The 27,041-nt window shown below is 43.1% G+C and overlaps 1 protein-coding gene across 1 annotated transcript; it reads right to left on the bottom strand.

Moving 5' to 3' along the window:
• Positions 1-470: 470 nt before the first annotated feature.
• On the bottom strand, positions 471-13,817 carry LOC120022371. Its single transcript, XM_038966265.1, has 8 exons — positions 13,703-13,817; positions 11,186-11,266; positions 8,070-8,192; positions 7,648-7,722; positions 7,459-7,533; positions 6,918-6,980; positions 6,519-6,580; positions 471-569 (listed from the first exon to the last, which is right to left on the bottom strand). Exons 1-8 carry the CDS (start codon positions 13,770-13,772, stop codon positions 471-473), a joined length of 648 nt encoding a protein of 215 aa, XP_038822193.1. The 5' UTR covers positions 13,773-13,817.
• Positions 13,818-27,041: the final 13,224 nt, after the last annotated feature.

The raw sequence follows: 27,041 nt of genomic DNA, 5'->3' as shown, positions 1-27,041 counted from the left end.
TATGCACACCTGGACCATATCACTACCCTGATTACTCCCCCGTTATTTAGCCCTTAGTTGTCATCTCATCAATCCTTAGGTGTTATTGGTTTTCCTTCAAGGTTCAGTACGCTTTCCATGTTTGTTCTTTTGTATCTGTTCCGTATTAAACTCACCTTCTGCACCTGCTTCCTGACTCCCGGGGTATACGTTACACAATAACACCTCACAATATGGAAGCAGCAGAAGATTCAACCCTCTTCCAGACGGTTAACGAACAAGGTCATCTACTCCATCAACACCACGACCAGCTGGCGAAACTGGTATGGCCATGAGGAGGTCCTCCACTGCCTCAACACCACCAGCGAGGCTCTCCATACCCCTATCAGAGGGCCTCCTACTACGGGTCATCACAGTGATCTAGTCCCCCAGCCTACCCAGCTGCCTGCCCAGGTCAGCGATACCCAACGTCATCGAAATGCCGTGGCTTCCTACTCCAGTGCAGACGGGAGACCCACCACCGAGAGGTCCAAGGTTGCCACGGTCATTGTCCTGCTGACCGTACGGCCGTTGGAGTGGGCTATGGCCGTCTGGGAGAGAGGAGGAGCTGGGTTCCTATGAGAGGTTTATGGTGCTTTAGCGGTGTCCGGTGCGCCCTAAACTGGGGTCCACTAGAGCAGAGGGGCGGCCCGCTGTAAACACAACCATTGGGATCCGGCACAATTACGCACATCACCGCACCACTCACCCTCACCATGGGACCCATGCACCAGGAAAGCCTTCCCTTCTTCATTACCACCGCACCCGTACACAAGGTAATCCTCTGCCTCCCGTGGCTCCAACATCACAACCCGACCATCTAATGGTCGAGCAGGAAAATCACCGCCTGGGGACCAGGATGTCAGAGGACCTGCTTCCCCGCACCCTGTGGTTCCACGCCGGTTGAGTGCCTACCAGCCCATCAATTGGTACTTCTGCATCGTTGGCCCCATGTTTTGGGACATAGATGTGGACATCCACCAGGCTCTGGAGAGGGAACCTGCTCCTGCTACCTGCCCTCCGTAGTGCATCTACCATCTGAGATTTTAGATTCCAATTCAAGAGGCTAGCGCTAACTATGTACAATGGCGACCCGTCATTCACTGCAGGTGGGGCAGAGCCACCAGTTTTGAGCCCTACCTGTTTAGCTATAAAATATATATATATTTGTGCCTGTTTTTTGGCATTAGTACTTGTCACATATAATTTTGCAAACAATGTAAAAAAATAATAATATATTATTGAGTTAATAAAGCCACATAGAAACTTTTGCTTTCTTGAGAAAGGCAGCTCATATGCAGGTGTTTCAGCCTAGCTCAATGCTTTCTGCAGTGGTGGAGTAGCTAGCAGAAAATATGGAGTGTAGGTAGGGGTTAGTAATGTTCTCTAGTTGGCTCAGTGTTCTGTCACTCATGGGGACACTACGTCAACGCAAAATCTACGGGGAGAGCTTGAAAATTCAAGCCCCTTGGGTGCTGCCATAGAGTTACATTAGATGTGCCCATCCAAGAAGGCTCAAGGTCATTGGCCACAGATAAAATGATGTGAAATCATGTTATATCTACAGTAGGTTTGATTGGACTGATCATGTCAACATCATATTTTCAAAATATTAGCTAGCAAGCTAGCAGTCATCATCATGAATCAAGTTGTCAATCTACTGCCAAATCCTTTTCTTCCTTGTCATATGAAGAGAAATTATAAATATAACGTATCGGTTCTCATCAGCCATTGCACAAGTTGGAAATCACAAATTCAACAATGAGTGGTTTTGAAGGAATCAGTGGCTAACAGCAATCACTAGCCTGCTATTCAGTGTGTGTCGTACAAGTCTGCGTGTAAGGGTCTGTTTTCCAAGCTTAAATGGATAAGCATTCAACATTGGCCACGCTGTCAATCCAGCATGACTTCTGCCACAATCAAAACAACAGGGAACTAGGAACTGGAAAATCTCAGACTTCAGCGAGTTCAAGAGAACTGGGGAAAAAACTAGCTCCGACTGGGATATTAAATTTTTTTAACCCCTTTTTTCTCCCCAATTTCATGGTATTCAATTGGTAGTAGTTACAGTCTTGTCTCATCGCTGCAACTTCCGTACGGACTCGGGAGGCAAAGGTTGAGAGCCATGCATCCTCCGAAACACAACCTAGCCGCACTGCTTCTTGACACCATGCACACCATACACCTGGCGACCTGGTCAGCATGCACTGCACCCGGCCTGCCACAGGAGTCACTAGTGCGCAATGAGACAAGGATATCCCTGCCAGCCAAACCCTCCCTAACTCAGCTGGGCCAATTGTGTGTCGCCCCGTGGACCTCCGGTTGCGGCCGACTGCGACAGAGCCTGGGCTCGAACGCAGAATCTCTGGTGGCACAGCTGCGATGCAGTGCCTTAGACCACTACGCCACCCGGGAGGCTGGGAAATTTTAAACGGTCATCCAACTCGGAATTGCAAGACGGGAACTCGGCCTCTTTCTAGAGCTCCGACCTGAAGATCACTGACGTCATGATTCAACCTTGTTTTTTCACAGTTGCATTGAAAGCACCATAAATACAGAGAATGGCAGACTTTGATGTTAAAGTTTGATGACAAAATTTGCCCACGAAGGACCGCCGCCCAACCTTCCTGTTTATGTGAGCATACTGTAGCACAACAAGGTGAGTCCAAAAATGTACTGTATGCTGCTGCATAAATGATATAATATGCCAGGGAGATATGTATACTGTAGCTAAGGAAGTAATATTAACTATGTTGTGTAGTAAGCTGTTAGCAACCCATGTGCCTCACCCTAATAATTTGGTCCATAACTTAGCCTAATGTTCTGACTTGGTGGTGCACATGTAGCCTATAGACTGTCTTAGAAAGGAGAATACTGTAATAACGGCCCATGCTCTGAATTCTGTCGCTGTACATTTCAGAAATGCTGAACAAATAGTTCCAGTGCATTCAGAACGTTTTCAGACCCCTTGATTTTTTCCACATGTTACCTTACAGCCTTTTTCTAAAATGGACTAAATCGTTTTTTTCTTCTTCATTCTGCACACAATACCCCATAACGACAAAGCAAACAACAGTTTTTTAGAGTTTTTTCAAATTTATGAAAAAAAAACTGATATGTCTTTTACGTAAGTATTCAGACCCTTAACTCAGTACTTTGTTGAAGTACCTTTGGCATCGATTACAGCCTCGAGTCTTGGGTATGACGCTACAAGCTTGGCACACCTGTATTTGGGGAGTTTCTCCCATTCTTCTTTGCAGATCCTCTCAAGCTCTGTCAGGTGGGATGGGGAGCGTTGCTGCACAGCTATTTTCAGGTCTCTCCAGAGATGTTCGATTGGGTTCAAGTCCAGGCTCTGGCTGGGCCACTCAACAACATTCAGAGACTGTCCCGAAGACACTCCTGTGTTGTCTTGGCTGTGTGTTTGGGATCGTTGTCCTGTTGAACTTTCGCTCCAGTCTGAGGTCCTGAGGGCTCTGGAGCAGGTTTTCATCAAGGAGCTCTCTGCACTTTACTCCATTCATCTTTTCCTCGATCTTGACTAGTCTCCCAGTCCCTGCCGCTGAAAAACTTCCCCACAGCATGATGCTGCCACCACCATGCTTCACCGTAGGGATGGTGCCGGGTTTCCTCCAGACGTGACGCTGGTATTCAGGCCAAAGAGTTCAATTTTGGTTTCATCAGACCAGAGAATCTTGTTTCTCATGGTCTGAGAGTCTTTAAGTGTCTTTTGGCAAACTCCAAGCGGGCTGTCATGTGCCTCTTACTGAGGAGTGGCTTCCGTTTGGCCACTCTACCGTATAGGCCTGATTGGTGGAGTGCTGCAGAGTTGGTTGTCCTTCTGGAAGGTTCTCCCATCTCCACAGAGGAACTCTGGAGCTGTGTCAGAGTGATCATCGAGTTCTTGGTCACCTCCCTGACCAAGGCCCTTCTCCCCTGATTGTTCACTTTGGCCAGGTGGCCAGCTCTAGGAAGAGTGTTAGTGGTTCCAAATTTCTTCCATTTAAGAATGATGGAGGCCACTGTTCTTGGGGAACTTCAGTGCTGCAGACGTTTTTTGGAACCCTTCCCAAGATCTGTGCCTCGACACAATCCTGTCTCGGAGCTCTACGGACAATTCCTTCGACCTTATGGCTTGGTTTTTGCTCTGATATACACTGTCAACTGTGGGACCTTATATAGACAGGTGTGTGCCTTTACAAATCATGTCCAATCAATTGAATTTACCACAGGTTGATTCCAATCAAGTTGTAGAAACATCTCAAGGATGATCAATGGAAACAGGATGCACCTAAGCTCAATTTCGAGTGTCATAGCAAATGTTCTTTCTGGGTCTTTTAAAAATTTCGAAAACCTGTTTTCGCTTTGTAGTTATGGGGTACTGTGTGTAGATTGATGCGATTTAAAACAAATGTAATCCATTTTAGAATACGACTGTAATGAAACAAAATGTGGAAAAAGGAAATGGGTCTGAATACTTTCTGAATGGACTTCGTCTGTCCTAGCTCGCTCATTAATGTCTTAATCGAAATGACAGATTGTTTCTTATTCGCTCGTCGTCCCCTTATGCCATAGTTTGTACATCTCAATTGTCAGTAGGATCCACATTTGTTTAAGCAAGTCAGCCATATCAGCTATGTTTTTTTGAAAGGCAGTAAATGAGGCTGAACGAACTGTTTCGCTGCCAGACAAGGCTCCCTTATTAGCCAGGTGTAGCAGTGATAAGGTGTTGGGACTGCTGTTGGGACAGCTTTATGTAGGCCCTAACAGTTTATTTGTCACCGCTATAGTGCAATATATGTATTGTGTTGTGTTGTGTTGTGTAGTGGCTTTGCTGGCATGCATCTAAAAAAAAAAATGTGTGGAGTTTACCACATCAAGATTTACATGCTAAAATCGCCACTGACCATGTATGAGGCTCCATTTCACCATCTTGGTAATCTAATAATGAATAGTGATCTCTCAGACTACTGCAAAGCAGCATGTACATGTGGTGGGTATGGAGACACTAATTCATCCCTTTAATACACTAACTTTAAAGCTTTGTCAAACCTCAAATGACAATTCTTTATTTTCAACCTTTTGAATATTCATGATACACCACTAAAGAAGTGTACAGTAGGCATTCTGGCATCTCCACTTTTTCTAGCCCCTGAACTACTGTAGGTAAGACAACAAGTCTTCTTAATAAATAAACTGATGAAAAAAACTAATTTTACTTTTGACACTTTATTAATTCAATGGTTTCCTGATGTTTGGATACACACACAATATTTTTTTCTCAAATGACTAGCCTAGAGACAGCACTGATAAGTAGAAATATACATGTACAAAAGAAACTGAGGATGATGTACAGGTGTAGGATTTTATTTTATCACTCTTTTGTTGCTGAGAATTTTCCTGCACCGCAAAATGCAGATATGTTTCATGATTTACATAAATTAATTGAAAACCCACAAACTTAATTAACAATATTGCACTTTTCATGTAGCCTAAATTTGGCCAGGTAACAGCTTAACCACCAATCAAGCAACATTTGACTTGATTGAAGGACTAAAGTTCAAATCCTATTGCAACAACAATACTCTGCAAATTAAGATCCAACACCTGTAGCCTACTGAGAAGTGAAGAGGCGTGAACTGAATATATCTGACATGTTTTTCATTAGACTCAGTTGCGGATTTGGTTTGTTTCACACCATAGCATGAAAAGCATAAAACATGTATGTACAAAGAAAGATATGTGAATATCAGCAGTAATCTCCTGTAAACCAGTCACAATACAGTTTCTCCTCCTTTTTATCAATGCCAGCAAAAAATACTTTGGTGTTGTTCAGAGACATATTTAAGGAACTTTTGGGTCTCTTAAAGATACTGTTTCACAAGGGCGATTTTGTCTCACATATTCTTCTTTGAGTCTTATTACAGTTGAAATCCAACCAACTCTTGCCGTCTTCAGTACCACTCGGTTCCCCCATTCTAGCACAGTCTTCACCCTCGGGATATTCTCCTCCATCTCCTTTCCAGTTATCAGGCTCCTTGTTACCAAACCAGAAACTATGGATTGAAGGATGATAATACATAAGAGGTATGATCGTAATAAGTTTTCGTCTAGGGTGAATGTATTATGATATTGATTTAAACATGCATTCAAACCTTGTGCTTAGAGATGAATTGTCCACCCATAACCACTCATTCTCGTTTGTACTGTCCGTCAGCCCAATCCAGAACTTGTCTTCAGCATTAAGCATTTTTGTACCAATTTTCTGATCTAAGAAATTCTTCACCAGAAACATTGTTTGAAGAATTATGTCAAGATTTATTGTCATTTCTATGTCAGTAGAGGAAAGGAAAAATGTGCATCAAAACAACTGAGAGAATCAATAATAGATTCATACCTGCTCCTCTCGGCTCCCTATGATGACAAGGTGTCCCCCCCTGGTGATACACTCATCCCGACTCTGAGCCCAGGTCAGTTTATCAGGGGAGAAGTAATAGCACTTCCCCCCCATAATACTCCCAGTTTTCAGCACAGTTTCTAGGTTTAGGACAGTCTTTATTCCCTGTGGAGAGAACAGATATACCCAATGCCATTGTCAGTACACTGATCTCTATGCATACCTATAGTCAAATGCCTTTTGTTTTCATTTTACTGATCGTGTACAATCCATGTGGATATGAGACATACTGTATGATTATTTCACAACTATTCAAGTATGCTATATTGTTGCATCAATGAATAAGGAGGGACTAAAACAAAAATCGACTGCCTCTGAAGTTGACAACTGGATTTGAAGTAGTTTTGAGTTTAACTCAGGATTGCTATCTGAAACAGGTTTTTATCTTAATACAACCTAGTACATCTATGAGTAAACACATTCCCTCATAGTATAATCTCACCTGTGTTTGTAGGGCAAGAGGGTGGATTTTTCTGCTTTTTCAATTCTTCATTTTGTTGCCGAGCTGTTGTGAATTAAAGATAATTATGCTTTCGCAGGTTGAAGTTTATTGCCATGAATCCTGCCCTGAAGGCAGAATTGAGCGACTCCCGCTAGATGGTCCTCACAAAGATTATGAAAACAAAAATGAGCTGTTTGGTATTCATTTAAGGTTCGGGCTAGCAGTGTGGTTGAGATTAGGGTTAAGGTTTAAAATCAGATTTTATGACTTTGTGGCTGTGCCAGCTGGTGACCACGCTGCAGAGCTGCCTCCAGGGCAAGAGTTATGACAAATGCCAACCTGCATAATTTTCACAGCGTGACATTGGAATCCATACTTTTTGGAATTATCCAACACTGAGAGTGTTTTAGCAATAACAAAAGCTGCACTTTTTTCTAATATTATTTTATACAGATGAAAATGTCACTGGATTCAATGGAAAGGCTGTATTAGTGGCAGACAATACAATTTAATTGGAGGGTCATATCTGTGTGTCACTCACCTGCACGTTCCTTCTCCTGAAGATCTTTGATCTTGTCTTGCAGTTCTTGAAGCTCTCTGTTTTTGATCATTAAAGCTAGTTGCCAAAAGATAACAACTCTGACTCAAGTTCCCTACATCCAGCTGCATATAAACAACAGTTATATTATTAAACCGATGTGAACATTTTCTTTGTGTGAACTAAACTCACCTGATGTAAGATTTCGATCGTAAGCCGCTTGCAGAATTTGGAGCTCTGTGTTTTTGGTTGGCAGGTTGCTGATATCTGATTGCAAAAAGACATACATTTTAAATTGTAGGAATCTGACCCCAACATTCTTCTGCATGATAATGTAATATTAGTTGATTGTGAAAAGTATTACAAATAGCTATTCATTTTATTCACCAACATTTTTATATTGTATCAGTTACGTTGTTACAGAAATTAGACAATGACCTGGCATGAAACATTTATCCATTTGAAGCAGTACTGTGGGGATTTTCCAGCTCTTGCGCTAAAAATGTGCCTAGATATTTCTGTATATTCATAGCTCTGGACAAGAGCCTCTATGAATCTGTCTCCGATATAGAATCTGCTTTAGACTAGCCACCTCCACTATCTAGGTCACTCACACAGGAACACAAGTCCAATGACAGCACCCATCAGAAGAACACAGAGAGTCACCAGGACCACTTTGACAGGGTCATATCCACCTGGTTTGACCTTTGACCCCTCCTGAGAATCAGGGTCACCAGCTGAGGAGACAGAGAGAGAATGAATTAAACTGACAACCTATAACACTCGCTACTTGATTTTATTGTATGTTAGAGATGAAGAAAACGTACACTGAGGGTGTTTCTCAAAATGCATACTGTGCTCAGAGCACACGAATTGGAACACAGGAGGGTCAGAGTATAGTCCAAATCAAAGTATGCAAAACGGAGCATGGAGGACACTTCTCAAATGCGTACTCCGTTTGTACATATTTTGAAGCATGCATCGATGCAAACTTCAACAGAAAGTATGCAACGAAATATGACGCAACCACGTAAAAAAGGACGCAACATTTCTTGAAATCTATGGTGGCCATTATTTTAACTGAAGCGAGAGAAAATACACTCCGGCTAAATCATTCTGAGTCGACAAATAATCCTTAGTGGGCGTAGAGGCGGTCGGGGTGTGTCACGCCCTGACCTTAGAGAGCCGTTTTATTTCTGTATTTAGTTAGGTCAGGGTGTGATGTGGGGTGGGCATTCTATGTGTTGTATTTCTTTGTGTTTGGCCGAGTGTGGTTCCCAATCAGAGGCAGCTGTCTATCGTTGTCTCTGATTGGGAATCATACTTAGGTAGCCTTTTTTCCCACCTATGTTGTGGGATCTTGTTTTTTGTTAGCTCTGTGAAGCCTGCAGAACGTGACGGTCGTTATTCTTTTTGTTTGGTGTTCTGAGTAATTAAAGAATCATGAACACTTACCACGCTGCACCTTGGTCTACTTCTTCAGACGAGTGTTACAGGGTGTTAGGCGAAGGCCACGGTGGGGAAGATGGCGGAAAAGGAAATAAGGAAGAAAGTGCAGCATATTATGAATAAGCATGGAGTGGGGGATTACACAGGTCTTCTGAAAGATCTGGTGAAGGAGAAGATGATAGACAAGATAAAAAGGAGTTATGTAAGATTTGTTTTGTGAATATGGAATGGAGGATCGCACAGACGTTTTGGAAGAGCTTGAGGAGGAAATGGGACAGGAGAAGAGTGAGGATGAATTAAATGTGGTGGCAGGTGATGACTGCTGCGTAGAAGTTGAGTGAAGTAGTGAAGTGAGGAAGGTGGGCGTCAAGTGTAAAAACAGGGATACCTGCTCCAGTAGTTCAGAGATGGAACTTGTTGAGAATGAGGAGATTGCCGAGTTCAGGCTTCATCCCAAGGCTGATAAGGATGATTTTGGCCCAGTGGGAGTGAGATTTGTAGAGAGAATTGATTCATTTTATTTAACTAGGAAAGTCAGTTAAGAACTCATTCGTATTTACAATGACAGCCTACACCGTGCGCCACCCTATGGGACTCCCGATCACAGCTGGTTGTGATACAGCCCAGAATCGAACCAGGGTCTGTAGTGACACCTCTAGCACTGTGATGCAGTGCCTTAGACCGCTTCCCCACTGGGGAGCCTTGTTATTTGGTTGATCTATATGTGGTGTCAGGTTGGGTGGAGGGGAGGTTGGGGACTGTTGAGTTGGTGAAACTAACTCAGAATGGACTCGTGATGATTTATCATGTCTCCTCCCCCCAGAGGGAGAGGGCGCTCCGGATTACGAGATTAGGGACAAGAATTGTGCCGTGCTTTGTTCTCTGGAGCAAGGAGCCGTCGAAAGGAGTGATAACGAGAGTGGCATTAAGTGTTGAGGAGGAGCAGTTGAAATGGAAGATTCCCAGTGTCTGTGACACCCGCCACTTGATGAGACGTAGATACGGTGGGCAAACGGAGAAGACATTGTCTGTCATGCTGAGTTTTGATGCAGAGTCGTTACCAGATAAGGTCAATGTAGGAAGTGTCAGTTATCAAGTGAGAGTTTGTTACGAAAATATTACTGTGTTTTAGCTGTCATGTTTATGGGCATATTGCAGCAGTGTGTAGGAGGGACATGCCCAGATGTGAGAAGTGTGCAGGAGGGCATGAGACGAAGGAATGTGTGGTATCGGTGGAGAAAGTTGTGTTAGTTGTGAGGATGATCATGGGGATGGAGATCGGAGGTGTCCGGTGAGAGAAAGGCAGATTGAGGTTGCTAGGGTTAGAATAGAACAGAAAGTGTTGTATGCCTAAGCAGTGAAGAGAGTGGTAGAGGAAGATGGGTACAGGGTGGGAGCATTCCTGTGAGTAGGCGGAGATCAAGAGTGATGGGAAGAATAGTTGCTTCAGTACGGTGGGCTTTTTAGCAATTATTGCCATGGTTGTTAATTGTACCGCAGAAATGAATTGAAAGTAACAGAAAATAGCTGTAGTGGCAGCGGCAGCGGCAGATAAGTACTTGGGATTGCTCACCTGCTCTTTCTATGACATAGACTGACCAGGTGAATCCAGGTGAAAACTATGACCCAGTATTGCTGTCACTTGTTAAATCCACCAATCAGTTTTGATGAAGGGGAGGAGACAGGTTAAAGAAGGATTTTTAAGCCTTGAGACAATTGTGACATGGATTGTGTATGCCATTCAGATGGTGAATGGGCATGACAAAAGATTTAAGTGCCTTTGAACGGGGTATGGTCGTAGGTGCCAGGCGCACCGGTTTGAGTGTGTCAAGAACTGCAACACTGCTGGGTTTTTCAAGCTCAACAGTTTCTTGTGTGTATCGAGAATGGCCCACCACCCAAAGGACATCCAGCCAACTTAACACTACATTGGAGTCAACATGGGCCAGCATCCCTGTGGACGTTTTCAACACCTTGTAGAGTCCATGTGCCGACAAATTGGGGCAGTTCTGATGGCAAAAGGGGGGTGCACCTCAATATTAGGAAGGTGTTCCTAATGTTTTGGACACTCAGTGTATGACTCGTAGGAACAAGGAACATGGTTTTTGACGAAAATGCTAAAATAGAATCTGTTCTGCATCTTGTAAACGTTTTTTTCACCCATATGTAGGAAACTTCCTCATTGTTTTGCCTAGCTTGCACTTTGCACTGACTTCATCTGACCCACACACTCACCCACACACACACCTACCCACACACACACACACACACACACACATACCATTAGTGTCGGTAGATGGCTGGTTGCGTCCGGCTTTGGGAATTGAGATTTCAGAGTACGTGGCATCATTCGCTGTGGATGCTGTTGATGGAATGCAACCATGAAAGTGTGAGCACAAGACAAAACTCCTCTCATCACATTGGCTGTTCCTGAACCAGCATTTTTAACACTCATTTTATTCGTTTTTGTTTTTAGCACTTTGGTCCTGTTTTCACAAGTATGCGGTAAAATTCTGTACAAACTCAAAACAGATCATGTAAAAGGCTGTTGTTTCAAAAACTTTAACTAAACACTTCACTGTTTGGTAAACCTATAGATTTTAAACTGGTTTGTCCACTATATATGGATTTTGAGAACTACAAAAATAAAATGTTGCGTTTGTAAAGTATAAACATCTAAATGACATGTATGATGCATGATAACCATACATAATGACTACTAGTTAATGCTAATTGATTTCAACATGGAGCAGGAAAGACAGCAAGGGAGAGGTGGAAATCAAAGAGCTCATGGACAAGGGGCTTGTTAGAGAGGTGGGCATGGGCCCCATCAAAGAGGTCAAACAGGTGGGCTTGGGCCCCATCAAAGAGGTCAAAGCGTTGGGCATGGGCCCCATCAAAGAGGTCAAAGCGTTGGGCATGGGCCCCATCAAAGAGGTCAAAGCGTTGGGCATGGGCCCCATCAAAGAGGTCAAAGCGTTGGGCATGGGCCCCGTCAAAGAGGTGGACATCAGAGAGAGGGAGGCAGACGGCAGGGAACTGTTGTGTCTAATGAAATCGGGGCCATCGTTGTTGAACATGTGTTGAACAGAGGCCTTACCATGGCAGAGCTGACAGATTAGTTCACCCCAATCTGAAACTGTCAATTTGATCCTGAGAAAATTTCACCAAGAAAACACGGTAAGTCTTGAGGATATGCACTATGCTTTACATCTCTATGTACGCAGCTATTTCTGAGGATGGTGTGTTAGGATGTAGGGCATTACTTGGATCCTACAATGCTGCACATCTCATTGTGTTTCTCAATGAAATTGAGCAGGCCTGTCAAGGTGAAGGGGTAACTATGTCACTGAGTGTGACAATGTCAGGTTCCACCCTGCAGAGGTGGTTCAGGCATGGTTTTGGGCCCATCCCAAATTCGTGACCCTATACTCTTCTTTCCTCAACCCTTTTGAGGAATCTTTTTCAGCATGGAGGTGGAAGCTGTACGATCACCATCCCAATGAGCGAGCAAACCTACTTCTAGCCATGAATGAGGCATTCGACGACATCAATGCAGACCAATGTCAAGCTTGGATTAGCCATGTCAAAAGGTTTTTCCTGCGGTGCATGAATAATGAGGACATTCACTGTGACGTGGATGAGAATTTATGGCCAAATGCTCAAGACAGGCTTCATGCAAACTAATGCGTGCTAAACCTTATCTTTTATTTTCATTCATTTAATGAATGATTGTAGAGGATGTCTTCATTGATCACACCTTTGATTACACATTGGATAGATATTAAGGAAAATATAGAATTTCTGTCAATTTTGTTGGGTCATTTAAGTCTATTGCCTAATGTGAAAACTGTAATTTACAGTACTGTAGCATTTTACTTTCAGCACTTATGAGGACGTTTTGAAACACGCATCTTGCATTGTGGATTAACTGGTAGTTAAAACAACTAAATAGAAAATATGTTAATATGTTACGGTGATTAAACCAATGTTCTCATTACATTTTACAATAAACATATTTTGAATCAGTGGTTGTGTGGTGAGAGATGTTTACAATCCAAATGAATGCACAATGACAGGTTGAGTGAAAGACTGGCTGAGTTACAAGTGTGACCAGTTTAGAGTATTGTACTAAGAGTTGTGAAAATGTACCAGATACTTGTAAAAATTTGACCAAAGCGACAAAGTTAAACTGTAATCAGCACAGATCACTGATAATGCATGAAGTCTTGCATGCAAACCAGCTAACAAATATGTTTCCTGCAAACCCTTTGAATTGTAGTCTCTAAAATCTCTGTGATGTATGTCATTTTTGTCCTTGGGAACATGTTTTGAAATAGGGTATCAATATGTGTTGTCAAATAAAGTCAGTGTAGTATAAATATAATTTTAAAGTGGCCATCTGGGTATTTTTTGGTAAACAGCTGAGGGATGGGGCTGGAGGAATGTAAACACTCAAGTTCATAGACGGAGCTATGGGAGCAAGGACGGACCATCCATGACCATGAGATAAAAATGATAACCATGATTTATACAATTACATTGTATACAAACAATGGAGTAAAACAAGCTTACATTTGTTCTGATGGTGTAATACAGTTGAACTAAGCTGATGAGGTGTTTCTAAGTAATATTCTTCAAGAATCAACAGCTATATAGCATTCATTTCAAAAACGGATCCTAGATTGCCCTAGATCATAGATATATATTGGCAGATAGAGGAAGCTTTTTGTTGACCATTCTGCACATCCTGAGCATACAGCATGTCTATAAAAATAGATTTTAGTTTAGAACATACCACCATCTTTTCCTTCAGTCCTTTGGCGCTTCTTGAACTTCACATCAGCGTAGACTATTCCTTCAGACATACTGATCTAAACACTCATACCAGACACTTATAACATCAACCCAAACAGACACTTATAACATCAACCCAAATAGACACTTATTTTATATGATGGGGACTGAGGGAGGGACTATGTGTTGAAAAAAAACAGTTGCTCAATGACAGGACTTCTCTTTTCTCTCTTTGCAGCATTAATTTAACTAAAATCAGTTATTACTACAAGTACTAATTAATAATTGGTAGGCATACTTATATTGTAAAGACCTTAACCCAACATGTAGCGACCTTGTATTCCACACTGGAAATCACCAAGCTGCTGAAAGACGTTATTGTTGTAAACCTACCATAACAGCAAGTGACACACACACACACACACACACGCACACGCACACACACACAGCTGATAGAGCTTTCCTGCCTGACACTGAATTGGCTCTAGAACTTTTCTCATCTACTTTTATATCTCTGGTAGACATTCACACTCCCTTAAAACGCCTTAGAGTTCAAAATAGAACAAATCCTTGGTTCCCTATAGAACTTTCAGATCTCATTATGATGAGAAATCAGGCCTGGGATAAGGCTAAAAAAACTGACTCGGTAACTGATTGCCAGTGTTTCAGGCTATTGTGGAATGCTGTAGATGTACTTCTTCAATGAAGAAAGCTAACTCAAGCTACTTTCTAAGTTCTATCTCAGAGTCTGCTGGTGATCCGTCAACATGTTGGAAAATAGTTAATGCACTGAAGCGTGGCCTAAGCGAGTTGTGTCAGACTCTTTAAATCAGCATTTTATGATGCTTTTAATCAGCATTTTATCTTGGCAAGCTTTTTATTTGAAAGACATTGTGGTTTATTTGACACAGGTCATTGAGTCGACTGCTCTTTCCTCTCTCAGCCTTTACTTGGCTGGATGGAAGATCAGCCAACTTCTTAGGGATTTTTTTATATTTTTCATTTCAACAACATTTTACTTGTGATGTGCTAGATGCCTTGCTTCAGAAAAAAATCAACTGGGGCTCATTTGCTGGATTCTTTCTTGCTGCAGCTGAGTCATTGACACATTTTTTATCTGACGATTATCTCGGGTGCTATCCCCAGGGTTTGGAAGGCAGCTCATGTGGTCCTTCTCCACAAAGGTGGTGACCCCCCGACCAAAATAATTATCACCCTATCTTGAAATTGTCTTGCTTAGTAAAAATGGTAGAATCATTAATCAACTGTCATCTTAGATTCTTCCTAGCTACGAGATGTATTCTAATTGTTCACCAGTTTGGTTTCAGTGCGGGTCATAGCACCATCTCTGCTGCAACTTTGGTGTTAAATGATGTGGTAAAGGGTATGGACAGGAGGAAGCACTGTGCTTCCCTCTTTATTGACTTATTGAAGGCTTTTGATACTGTTGACCACTCTTTATTGATTCAAAGATTGTCTGCAATCAGTATGGATCAGGCATTATGTAATTGGTTTGAAGATTACAAAAACAACTTTGCTGACATGGCTGAATGACATCTGTAATCACTGGCATTCTTTTCAATACATGTTTTTTTCTGATGGTGTTAAGTCAGGTTTCCTAGATATTACGAAAGGTGTCCCACAGAGATTGATTTTAGGTCTTGTACTTTTTCTGGTTAATTTAAACAATGTTGGTCTATCTGCAAAGAAATGTAACATATACCAGTATACAGATGACAGTGTATGCTGTTGACCAGGCTCTTTTGGCGCTTCAATCTACCTTCATTGCTTTGCAGAAACCCTTTGTTGAACTGAAATTGGGACTTAAAGCAGGTAAAACCAAGTCTATGTTATTCTCCAAATCACGTAAAAATGTATCTGATGATTTATGCATATGTACATTTGATGATGCCCTCGTTGATAGTGTCCCTGTTTATAAATATCTGGATTGACGAATAGCTGTCTTTCAAAAAGCTTGTTGATGACATAAGAAATTAAGATTTAAAATGGGCTTCTTTAATAGGAATAGGTCATGGCTTTCATTAAATAGCAGTCAGTCAACATTCATACCAGTTATAGACTATGGCAATATTGTCTATATGAATGCAGCTGCCATTGTATGTATTTATTTATCATTCTGTATCAGAATGCAAATAGGCTGGGTAGCCATTTGATTAGATGTTCAGGAGTGTTATGGCTTGGTGGTAGAAGCTGTTTAGAAGCCTCTTGGACCTAGACTCGGGGCTTACCGTACGGTAGCAGAGAGAACAGTCTATCATTAGGGTGGCTGGAGTCTTGGATAATTTTTAGGGCCTTCCTCTGACACCGCCTGGTATAGAGGTCCTGGATGGCAGGAAGCTTGGCCCCGGTGATGTACTGGGCCGTACGCACTACCCTCTGTAGTGCCTTGCGTTCGGAGTCCGAGCAGTTGACATACCAGGCAGTGATGCAACCCGTCAGGATACTCTTGATGGTGCAGCTGTTAAACTTTTTGAGCATCTGGGGACCCATGCCAAATCTTTTACATTTCCTGAGGGGGAATAGGTTTTGTCGTGCCCTCTTCATGACTGTCTTGGTGTGCTTAGACCATGATAATTCCTTAGTGATGTGGACACCGAGGAACCTGAAGCTCTCAACCTGCTCCACTACAGCCCTGTTGATGTGAATGGGGGCCTGTGCTCGGCCCTCCTTTTCCTGTAGTCCACAATAATCTCCATTGTCTTGATCACGTTGAGGGAGAGGTTGTTGTCCTGGCACCACACGGTCAGGTCTCTGACCTCCTCCCTGTAGGCTGTCTCATCGTTGTCAGTGATCAGGCCTACCACTGTTGTGTCATGAGCACGCACCCCTGAGGGGCTGCCGTGTTGAAGATTAGCGTGGCGATTGTGTTGTTACCTACCCTTACCACCTGGGGGCGGACCTTCAGGAAGTTCAGGATCCAATTGCAGAGGTAGGTGTTTAGTCCCAGGGTCCTTAGCTTAGTGATGAGCTTTGAGGGCACTATGGTGTTGAACGCTGAGCTGTAGCCAATAAATAGCATTCTCACATATGTGTTCCTTTTGTCCAGGTGTGAAAGGGCAGTGTGGAATGCAATAGAGATTGCATCATCTTTGGATCTGTTGGGGCGGTATGCAAATTGGAGTGGGTCTAGGGTTTCTGGGATAATGGTGTTGATGTGAGCCATGATCAGCCTTTCAAAGCATTTCATGGCTACAGATGTGAGTGCTCAGGGTCGATAGTCATTTATGCAGGTTAGCTCAGTGTTTTTGGGCACAGGGACTATGGTGGTCTGCTTGAAACATGTTGGTATTACAGACTCGGTCAGGGAAAGGTTGAACATGTCAGTGAAGACACTTGCCAGTTGGTCAGCGCATGCTCAGAGTACACGTCCTGGTAATCCGTCTGGCCCTGCGGCCTTGTGAATGTTGACCTGTTTAAAGGTCTTACTCACATCGGCTGCGGAGAGTGTGATCACACAGTCGCCCAGAACAGCTGATGCTCTCATGCGTGTTTCAGTGTTATTTGCCTCGAAGCGAGCACAGAAGTTATTTAGCTCATCTGGTAGGATCGTGTCACTGGATAGCTCTCAGCTGTCCTTCCCTTTGTAATCTGTAATAGTTTACAAGCCCTGCCACATCCAACGTGCGTTGGAGCCGGTGTAGCATGATTCGATCTTAGTCCTGTATTGACTCTTTGCCTGTTTGATGGTTCGTTGGGATAGCGGGATTTCTTATAAGCTTCCGGGTTAGAGTCCCGCTCCTTGAAAGCGACAGATCTATCCTTTAGCTCAGTGCGAATGTTGCCTGTAATCCATGGCTTCTGGTTGGGGTATGTACGTACAGTCACTGTGGGGACGACGTCATCGATGCACTTATTGATGAAGCCAGTGACTGATGTGGTGTAATCCTCAATGCCATCAGAAGAATCCCAGAACATATTCCAGTCTGTGCATCTGCTTAGTCTGACCACTTTTTTATGGTCAGTCACGAGTCACTGGTGCTTCCTGCTTTAATTTTTGTTTGTAAGCAGGAATCAGGAGAATAGAATTATGGTCAGATTTGCCAAATGGAGAGCGAGGGAGAGCTTTGTACGCGTCTCTGTGTGGAGTAAAGGTGGTCTAGAGTTTTTTTCCCCTCTGGTTGCACATTTAACATGCTGATAGAAATTAGGTAAACAGGATTTAAGTTTCCCTGCATTAAATTCCCTGGCCACTAGGAGCGCCACCTCTGGATGAGAATTTTCTTGTTTGCTTATGGCGGTATACAGCTCATTGAGTGCGGTTTTAGTGCTCGCATCAGTCTGTGGTGGTATGTAGACAGCTACGAATAATACAGATGAAAACTCTCTAGGTAGATAGTGTGCTCTACAGCTTATCATGAGATACTCTACCTCATGCGGGCAAAACCTCGAAACGTCCTTAGATATCATGCACCAGCTGTTGTTTACAAATATGCATAGGCCCCCCCCCCATGTCTTACCAGAGGCTGCTGTTCTATCCTGCGGATAGAGTGTATAACCCGCCAGCTTTATGCTATTAATGTCGTCGTTCAGCCACGACTCTGTGAAACATAAGATATTACAGTTTTTAATGTTCTGTTGGTAGGATATACATGCTTTCAGTTTGTCCCATTTATTTTCCAGCGATTGAACATTAGCTAACTGTACGAATGGCAAAGGAAGATTAGCCACTTGTCACCTGAGCCTCACAAGGCACCCTGATCTCTTTCTGCGAAATCTCTGTTCCTTTCTCCAGCGAATGACGAGGATGAGGGCCTGTACGGGTGTTTGGATTATATCCTTCCCGTCCGACTCATTAAAGGAAAAATCTTTGTCTTGTCTCGTTCATGCATTTTTTGTGCTTTCTAATACTGTGTTTTGCATATGTTTCTGTTGTCATGTGAGAGTGTTGCCCTCAAGGTTTATTCCTACCTAGGGAGTTATTCCCTTGCCACTATTGCCTTGCAACGGGGATTTAAGTGTGGGTTGCTGTTTTTACTAATGCATTTAGTAAAATGATATAGATCAAATTTGATTCCGATGTAATTATGGACCTGTGTGTGTAGCAGATGCAGACGATGTGGCAGCGAAGAGGAAGAGGGAGGACGAGGAGAAAGAGGAGGTGCGGGAGAACAGTGAGAATCTCCTCCGCTGTCCTGTCCAATTGTACGAGTTCTACCTGTGGTGAGTGGTGAGTACACAAATACTGCATACCTTAAATCTCCCCATTCTGCACTGTAAAGTCAAGGGAGCAAAGACCATGATTTCTTATATTGGGTTGATGAAAATCCTCTGGTTTATACTGTTTGCTGCGCATTAACGCAGCTCCTGTATCCCATCCTGTCAGGTTTCCTCATTAGACTCTACACTATGTGCTATTTAAGTTTAGTCTACATTTGGTCTGCTGAGAAATCCCCTCATATTCTTAACAGAACCAAAGAAATCATCTTTATGTTCTAATCTTCTCCCCCGTGGTTGTGATGTATGCTGATGCTTGCAGAGAGAACTTCCTCTACTCTCCTCTTCTAACACCACCATACACACCCAAACACACTAACTCAACTAGCTGCTTAGATCACTTCCTGTCCAGAACCAGGGCAAACCCCAGGGCCAAAAGGGTAGGATTTATGTAATATGTTATTGCACATTGTGATGTCACAGCCAATGTTTTGAAAAGAGAGGTAGACAAAGTCATACCAACTTGGAGTTCCCCCTGAGACCTTCTACTGGTAAAAAAAAGGAATTACTTGAGATTGTGTCAGAAGAAAATGTCCTAGAATTTACCTCACAGCTATTTATAGGTATTAAATAAACCTCAACTAGAACTTCCTGTTCCGTTCTGACTAGCTTACATCCCCTGTATACCACAGTGAAGACATGGTAAAGAAAATACAGTATAACACTGGCCTACCTTCAAACTCAGTGCCTCTTTGCTTGACATCATGGGAAAATCAAAAGAAATCAGCCGAGACCTCAATGTTTTTTTGTAGACCTCCTCAAGTCTGGTTCATCCTTGGGAGCAATTTCCAAATGCCTAAAGGTACCACGTTCATCTGTACAAACAATAGTACGCAAGTATAAACACCATGGGACCACGCAGCCGTCATAACGCTCAGGAAGGAGACGCGTTCTGTCTCCTAGAGATGAACGTACTTTGGTGCGAAAAGTGCAAATCAATCCCAGAACAACAGCAAAGGACCTTGTGAAGATGCTGGAGGAAACCGGTACAAAAGTATCTATATCCACAGTAAAACGAGTCCTATGTCGACATAACCTGAAAGGCCGCTCAGCAAGGAAGAAGCCACTTCAAAACCGCCATAAAAAAGTCAGACTACGGTTTGCAACTGCACATGGGGACAATGATCATACTTTTTGGAGAATGTCATCTGGTCTGATGAAACAAAAATAGAACTGTTTGGCCATAATGACCATCGTTATGTTTGGAGGAAAAAGGGGGAGGCTTGCTTGCCAAAGAACACCATCTGGGGCTGGCAGCATCATGTTGTGCGGGTGCTTTGATGCAGGAGGGACTGGTGCACTTCACAAAATAGATGGCATCATGAGGAGGGATAATTATGTGGATATGTTGAAGCAACATCTCAAGACATCAGTCAGGAAGTTAAATCTTGGTCGCAAATGGGTCTTCCAAATGGACAATGATCCCAAGCATACTTCCAAAGTTGTGGCAAAATGGCTTAAGGACAACAAAGTCAAGGTATTGGAGTGGCCATCACAAAGCCCTGACCTCAATCCCATAGAACATTTGTGGGCAGAACTGAAAAAGCGTGTGCGAGCAAGGAGGCCTACAAACCTGACTCGGTTACACATTTTGAAAATCTTGGCTCTCTCTAATTTTCTCCTTCTCTCTTTCTTTCTCTCGGAGGACCTGAGCCCTAGGACCATACGTCGGGACTACCGGCCTTGGTGACTCCTTGCTGTCCCCAGTCCGCCTGGCCTTGCTGCTATTCCAGTTTCAACTATTCTGCCTGCGGTTATGGAACCGCCACCTGTCCCAGACCTGTTGTTTTTCAACTCTTAATGATCGGCTATGAAAAGCCAACTGAAAATTATTCATGATTATTATTTGACCATGCTTGTCACTTATGAACATTTTTGAACATCTTGGCATAGTTCTGTTATAATCTCCACCCGGCACAGCCAGAACGGCCACCCCTCATAGCCTGGTTCCTCTCTAGGTTTCTTCCTAGGTTTTGGCCTTTCTAGGGAGTTTTTCCTAGCCACCGTGCTTCTACACCTGCATTACTAGCTGTTTGGGGTTTTAGGCTGGGTTTCTGTACAGCACTTCGAGATATTAGCTGATGTACGAAGGGCTATATAAAATAAACTTGATTGATTGAACTTGATTGGTTACACCAGCTCTGTTGGAATGGGAGGAATGGGCCAAAATTCACTCAACTTATTGTGGGAAGCTTGTGGAAGGCTACCCGACACGTTTGACCCAATTAAACAATTTAAAGGCAATGCTACCAAATACTAATTGAGTGTATGTAAACTTCGACCCACTGGGAATGTGATAAAATAAATAAAAGCTGAAATAAATCATTCTCTCTACTATTATTCTGACATTTCACATTATTTTAAAATACGGTGGTGATCCTAGCTGACCTAAGACAGGGAATTTTTACTAGTATTAAACGTCAGGAATTGTGAAAAAGAAGTTTTTAAATGTATTTGGCTAAGGTGTATGTAAACCTCCGACTTCAACTGTACAATATATTATACAATTATATTTTACAAAAGTCAAAAGTTTGGACACACCTACTCATTCAAGGGTTTTTCTTTATTTTTACTATTTTCTACATTGTAGAATAATAGTGAAGACATCAAAACCATAAAATAACACATATGGAATCATGTAGTAACCAAAAAAGTGTTCTTCAAAGTAGCCACCCTTTGCCTTAATGACAGCTTTGTGCATTCTTGGCATTCTCTCAACCAGCTTCATGAGGTAGTCACCTGAAATCCATTTCAATTAACAGGTGTGCCTTGTTAAAAGTTAATTTGTGGAATTCCTTTCCTTAATGTGTTTTCAGCCAATCAGTTTTGTTGTGACAAGGTAGGTGTGGTATACAGAAGATAGCCCTATTTGGCAATAGATCCATATTATGGCAAGAACAGTTCAAATAAGCAAAGAGAAACGACAGTCTATTATTACTTTAAGACATGAAGGTCAGTCAATGTGGAACATTTCAAGAACTGAAAGTTTCTTCAAGTGCAGTCACAAAAACCATCAAGCACTACGATGAAACTGGCTCTCATGAGGACCGCCACAGGAAAGGAAAACCCAGAGTTACCTCTGCTGCAGAAGATAAGTTCATTAGCCTTACCATCCTCAGAAATTGGAAACCAAATAAATGCTTCACAGACTTCAATAACAGACACATCTCAACATCAACTGTTCAGAGGAGACTGCGTGAATCAGGCCTTCATGGTCGAATTGCTGCAAAGAAACCCCATACTAAAGGACACCAATAAGAAGAAGAGACTTGCTTGGACCAAGAAACACAAGCAATGGACATTAAACCGGTGGAAATCTGTCCTTTGGTCTGATGAGTCCAAATTTGAGATTTTTGGTTCCAACTGCCATGTCTTTGTGAGACGCAGAGTAGGTGATCGGCGGATCTCTGCATGTGTGGTTCCCACCGTGGAGGAGGTGTGATGGTGCTTTGCTGGTGACACTGCCTGTGATTTAGAATTCAAGGCACACTTAACCAGCATGGCTACCACAGCATTCTGCAGCGACACACAAGCCCATCTGGTTTGCGCTTAGTGGGACTATCATTTGTTTTTCAACAGGACAATGACCCAACACACCTCCAGGCTGTGTAAGGACTATTTGACCAAGGAGAGTGATGGAGTGCTGCATCAGATGACCTGGCCTCCACAATCACCCGACCTCAATCCAATTGAGATGGTTTGGGATGAGTTGGACTGCAGTGAAGGAAAAGCAGCCATCAAGTGCCCAGCATATGGGGTAACTCCTTCAAGACTGTTGGAAAAGCATTCCAGGTGAAGCTGGTTGAGAGAATGCCAAGAGTGTGCAAAGCTGTCATCAAGGCAAAGGGTGGCTACTTTGAAGAATCTAAAATCAAAAATATATATATTTTTTTATTCATATTTCATAGTTTTGGTGTCTTCACTATTATTCTACAATGGAGACAATAGTACAAATAAAGAGAAATTAGTAGGTGTATCCAAACTTTTGACTGGTACTGTATATACCTCACATGCAACTCATAATAAGAATTCATGGGTGAGTTATTTGGTTTTACATTATTCAGTATATTGGACATGTACAGCACCAACATATAGGTTTTTGATACTGCCCCATCTCAGAGGTGACATACTGTGTAATTGGGGGACCATGTTCTCTTGTGAATGTTCTCATACTCTTCTCCCCCGCACATAAGATGTTTGATGTCTGCAGAGAGAACTTCCTCATTTGCGCTGACCTATGTGCTGCTCTATCTGTTGTTGTTCATGTTAGTAAAGTGTGAAAATCTTAATTTCCCTGTTTTCCAACTAATTATTAAATATTTGATAAATTAATTATCACCATTATGTCATCACTTTGTAAATCAATACACTTTTTTAAGGAGTGTGTCTCTTTTGCCTGTGTGAAACAGGATGTGAAATCTGACACCATACTATATTTAGAAAGCGTATAAGTCATTTCAAGTCTTATTCATACAGTGTTAAATAGGAAATACATCATATGAAATATTTCATATTTGTATCATATTTGTATAATATTTGTACTGTGTAAATGAGTTTGTCCTCAAAATTGACTACATCTCAGCAACTACTTTACCAGAAAGGTGAGATTTGAACCTTTCTTGGAGTACGCACCATTTCTAGTCATGGTTTATGGCCCTCTCATGATAAATAATTACTTTTGGGGATTACGTAGAATCTATTTTCGATTCCATTTAGTTTAATTTAACTGATTTTATAAATCATTGATTATTGTATTTGCTGATAGCTTAGTAAACATGCATACAATAATTATTCAAAGTTAATTAATGTTAACTAATGCATTAAATCCTTTTAATGAATGTACCCTTATTGTAAAGTGTTACCAATCATACTGGCTTAACTAATTAATCAATGTGCTTAACTTGCACTTCAGTCTCTAGTTCCTACATTCTGAACCCAAAAAAGTTCTTACAATGATCCTGAACATTCATTATGTGTCACGTCTACTCCCGCTCCACCACTCCGGCGCTCGACGTCACCGGTTTACTAACCACCGGTCCTGGCAACCCATCTATAAGCACACCTGGCAACCACCATTATGCACACCTGGACCATATCACTACCCTGATTACTCCCCCGTTATTTAGCCCTTAGTTGTCATCTCATCAATCCTTAGATGTTATTGGTTTTCTGTCAAGGCTCAGTACGCTTTCCATGTTTGTTCTTTTGTATCTGTTCCGTATTAAACTCACCTTCTGCACCTTCTTCCTGACTCCCGGCGTATACGTTACAGAATAACACCTCACAATATGGAAGCAGCAGAAGATTCAACCCTCTTCCAGACGGTTAACGAACAAGGTCATCTACTCCATCAACACCACGACCAGCTGGCAAAACTGGTATGGCCATGAGGAGGTCCTCCACTGCCTCAACACCACCAGCGAGGCTCTCCATACCCCGATCAGAGGGCCTCCTACTACGGGTCTTCACAGTGAGCTAGTCCCCCAGCCTACCCAGCTGCCCGCCCAGGTCAGCGATACCCAACTTCATCGAAATGCCGTGGCTTCCTACTCCAGTGCTTCCTCTATTTCGCCTATCAGACGGGAGACCCACCACCGAGAGGTTCAAGGTTGCCACGGTCATTGTCCTGCTGACCGTACGGCCGTTGGAGTGGGCTATGGCTGTCTGAGAGAGAGGAGGAGCTGGGTTCCTATGAGAGGTTTATGGCGCTTCAGCGGTGTCCGGTGCCCCCTAAACTGGGGTCTACTAGAGCAGAGGGGCGGACTCCTGTAAACACAACCATTGGGATCCGGCACAATTACGCACATCACCGCACCACTCACCCTCACCATGGGACCCATGCACCAGGAAAGCCTTCCCTTCTTCATTACACCGCACCCGTACACAAGGTAATCCTCTGCCTCCCGTGGCTCCAACATCACAATCCCACCATCTTATGGTCGTGCAGGAAAATAACCGCCTGGGGACCAGGATGTCAGAGGACCTGCTTCCCCGCACCCTGTGGTTCCACGCCGGTTGAGTGCTTACCAGCCCATCAATTGGTCCTTCTGCATCATTGGCCCCATGTTTTGGGACGTAGATGTGGACATCCACCAGGCTCTGGAGAGGGAACCTGCTCCTGCTACCTGCCCTCCAGAGCGCATCTACATCCCCAAGGAGGTGAGAGATTGGCTGTTGACCTGGGTATCACACACCATCCAATCCCTCTCAGAGAAGTACTGGTGGCCCAGCTTGGTGCAGGACGTAGCCCACTATGTCAACTCATGCTCCATATGTACTCAATCCAAATCTCCCCGGCACGCTCCAGCAGGGAAACTACTTCCCCTTCCCGTGCCTCAGCGGCCTTGGTCACATCTGTCTAAAGATTTTGTTACTGATTTTTTTTCACCACAGATTTTCCAAATCCTGACGTTTTATTCCTCTCTCTGGTCTCTCTACAGCTCTCCAGGTCTTTGAAGGGCATTGTTCCAGCAGGTTTTCCGCTACTATGGCCTTCCGGAGGACGTTGCGGGTATGGAGAGCATAAAATTCACCTTGCGGGTATGGAGAGCCTTCTATCAGAATCTGGGGGCCACGGTCAGCCTCACATGTGGGTTCCGGCCTCAGTCCAACTGGCAGGTGGAGAGGACTAACCAGGAGCTGGGGAGGATCCTTAGGAGTCACAGTGTTGTCTCTTGAATGTGTACACTAATGGTAAACATTGTACATTTTATTTCAAAATCACTTTACCTTAACCAACTCAAAGAGAAAGTTTCATGTGATTTAGGCATCTAGTCTCTCTAGCACTGTATTAGGTTGATGGGAACACTGTGCTGAATCATATGCCACAAGATGTTAGATTCCAATTCAAGAGGCTAGTGCTAACTATGTACAATGGCGACCCGTCATTCAGGGCAGGTGGGGCAGAGCCACCAGTTTTGAGCCCTACCTGTTTAGCTATAAAATATATGTATGTGCCTGTTTTGTGGCATTAATACGTGTCACATATAATTTTGCAAACAATGTAAAAAAATATATATATATTGAGTTAATAAAGCCGCATACAAACTTTTTTTGCTTTCTTGAGTAAGGCAGCTCCAAAATGCAGGTGTTTCAGCCTAGCTCAATGCTTTCTGTAGTGGTGGAGTAGCTAGCAGAAAATATGGGGTGTAGGTAGGGGTTAGTAATGTTCTTTAGTTGGCTCAGTGTTCTGTCACTCATGGGGACACTACGCCAACGCAAAATCTACGGGGAGAGCTTGAAAATTCAAGCCCCTTGGGTGCTGCCATAGAGTTACATTAGAAGTGCCCATCCAAGAAGGCTCAAGGTCATTGGCCACAGATAAAATGATGTGAAATCATGTTATATCTACAGTAGGTTTGATTGGACTGATCATGTCAATATCATATTTTCAAAATATTAGCAAGCTAGCAGTCATCATCATGAATCAAGTTGTCAATCTACTGGCAAATCCTTTTCTTCCTTGTCATATGAAGAGAAATTATAAATATAACGTATCGGTTCTCATCGGCCATCGCACAAGTTGGAAATCACAAATTCAACAATGAGTGGTTTTGAAGGAATCAGTGGCAAACAGCAACCACTAGCCTGCTATTCAGTGTGTGTCGTACAAGTCTGCGTGTAAGGGTCTGTTTTCCAAGCTTAAATAGATAAACATTCAACATTGGCCATGCTGTCAATCCAGCATGACTTCTGCCACAATCAAAACAACAGGAAACTAGGAACTGGAAAATCCCAGAGTTCAGTGAGTTCAAGAGAATTGTGAAAAAAACCTAGCTCCGACTGGGATATTACGTTTTTTTAACCTTTTTTCATGGTATTCAATTGGTAGTAGTTACAGTCTTGTCTCATCGCTGCAATTTCCATACGGACTCGGGAGAGGCAAAGGTCGAGATCCATGCATCCTCCGAAACACAACCTAGCCGCACTGCTTCTTGACACCATGCACACCATACACCTGGCGACCTGGTCAGCATGCACTGCGCCCGGCCTGCCACAGGAGTCACTAGTGCGCAATGAGAGAAGGATATCCCTGCCAGCCAAACCCTCCCTAACTCAGCTGGGCCAATTGTGCATCGCCCCATGGACCTCCGGTTGCGGCCAAC

The sequence above is a fragment of the Salvelinus namaycush genome, chromosome 27 (assembly GCF_016432855.1).
Source record: "Salvelinus namaycush isolate Seneca chromosome 27, SaNama_1.0, whole genome shotgun sequence".
Taxonomy (NCBI): domain Eukaryota; kingdom Metazoa; phylum Chordata; class Actinopteri; order Salmoniformes; family Salmonidae; genus Salvelinus; species Salvelinus namaycush.
This window is presented reverse-complemented; position numbering and strand designations above follow the sequence as displayed.

Bases quoted from the DNA above. Each gene is read 5' to 3' on its own strand.
- LOC120022371 (XM_038966265.1), bottom strand. From the start codon at position 13,772: ATGTCTGAAGGAATAGTCTACGCTGATGTGAAGTTCAAGAAGCGCCAA. The intron at 7,723-8,069 runs GTGAGTGACCTA...TTTTGCAATCAG, and splicing joins CATTGGACTTGTGTTCCTGT to ATATCAGCAACCTGCCAACC. The intron at 6,981-7,458 runs GTGAGTGACACA...AATTCACAACAG, and splicing joins TCAGGAGAAGGAACGTGCAG to CTCGGCAACAAAATGAAGAA.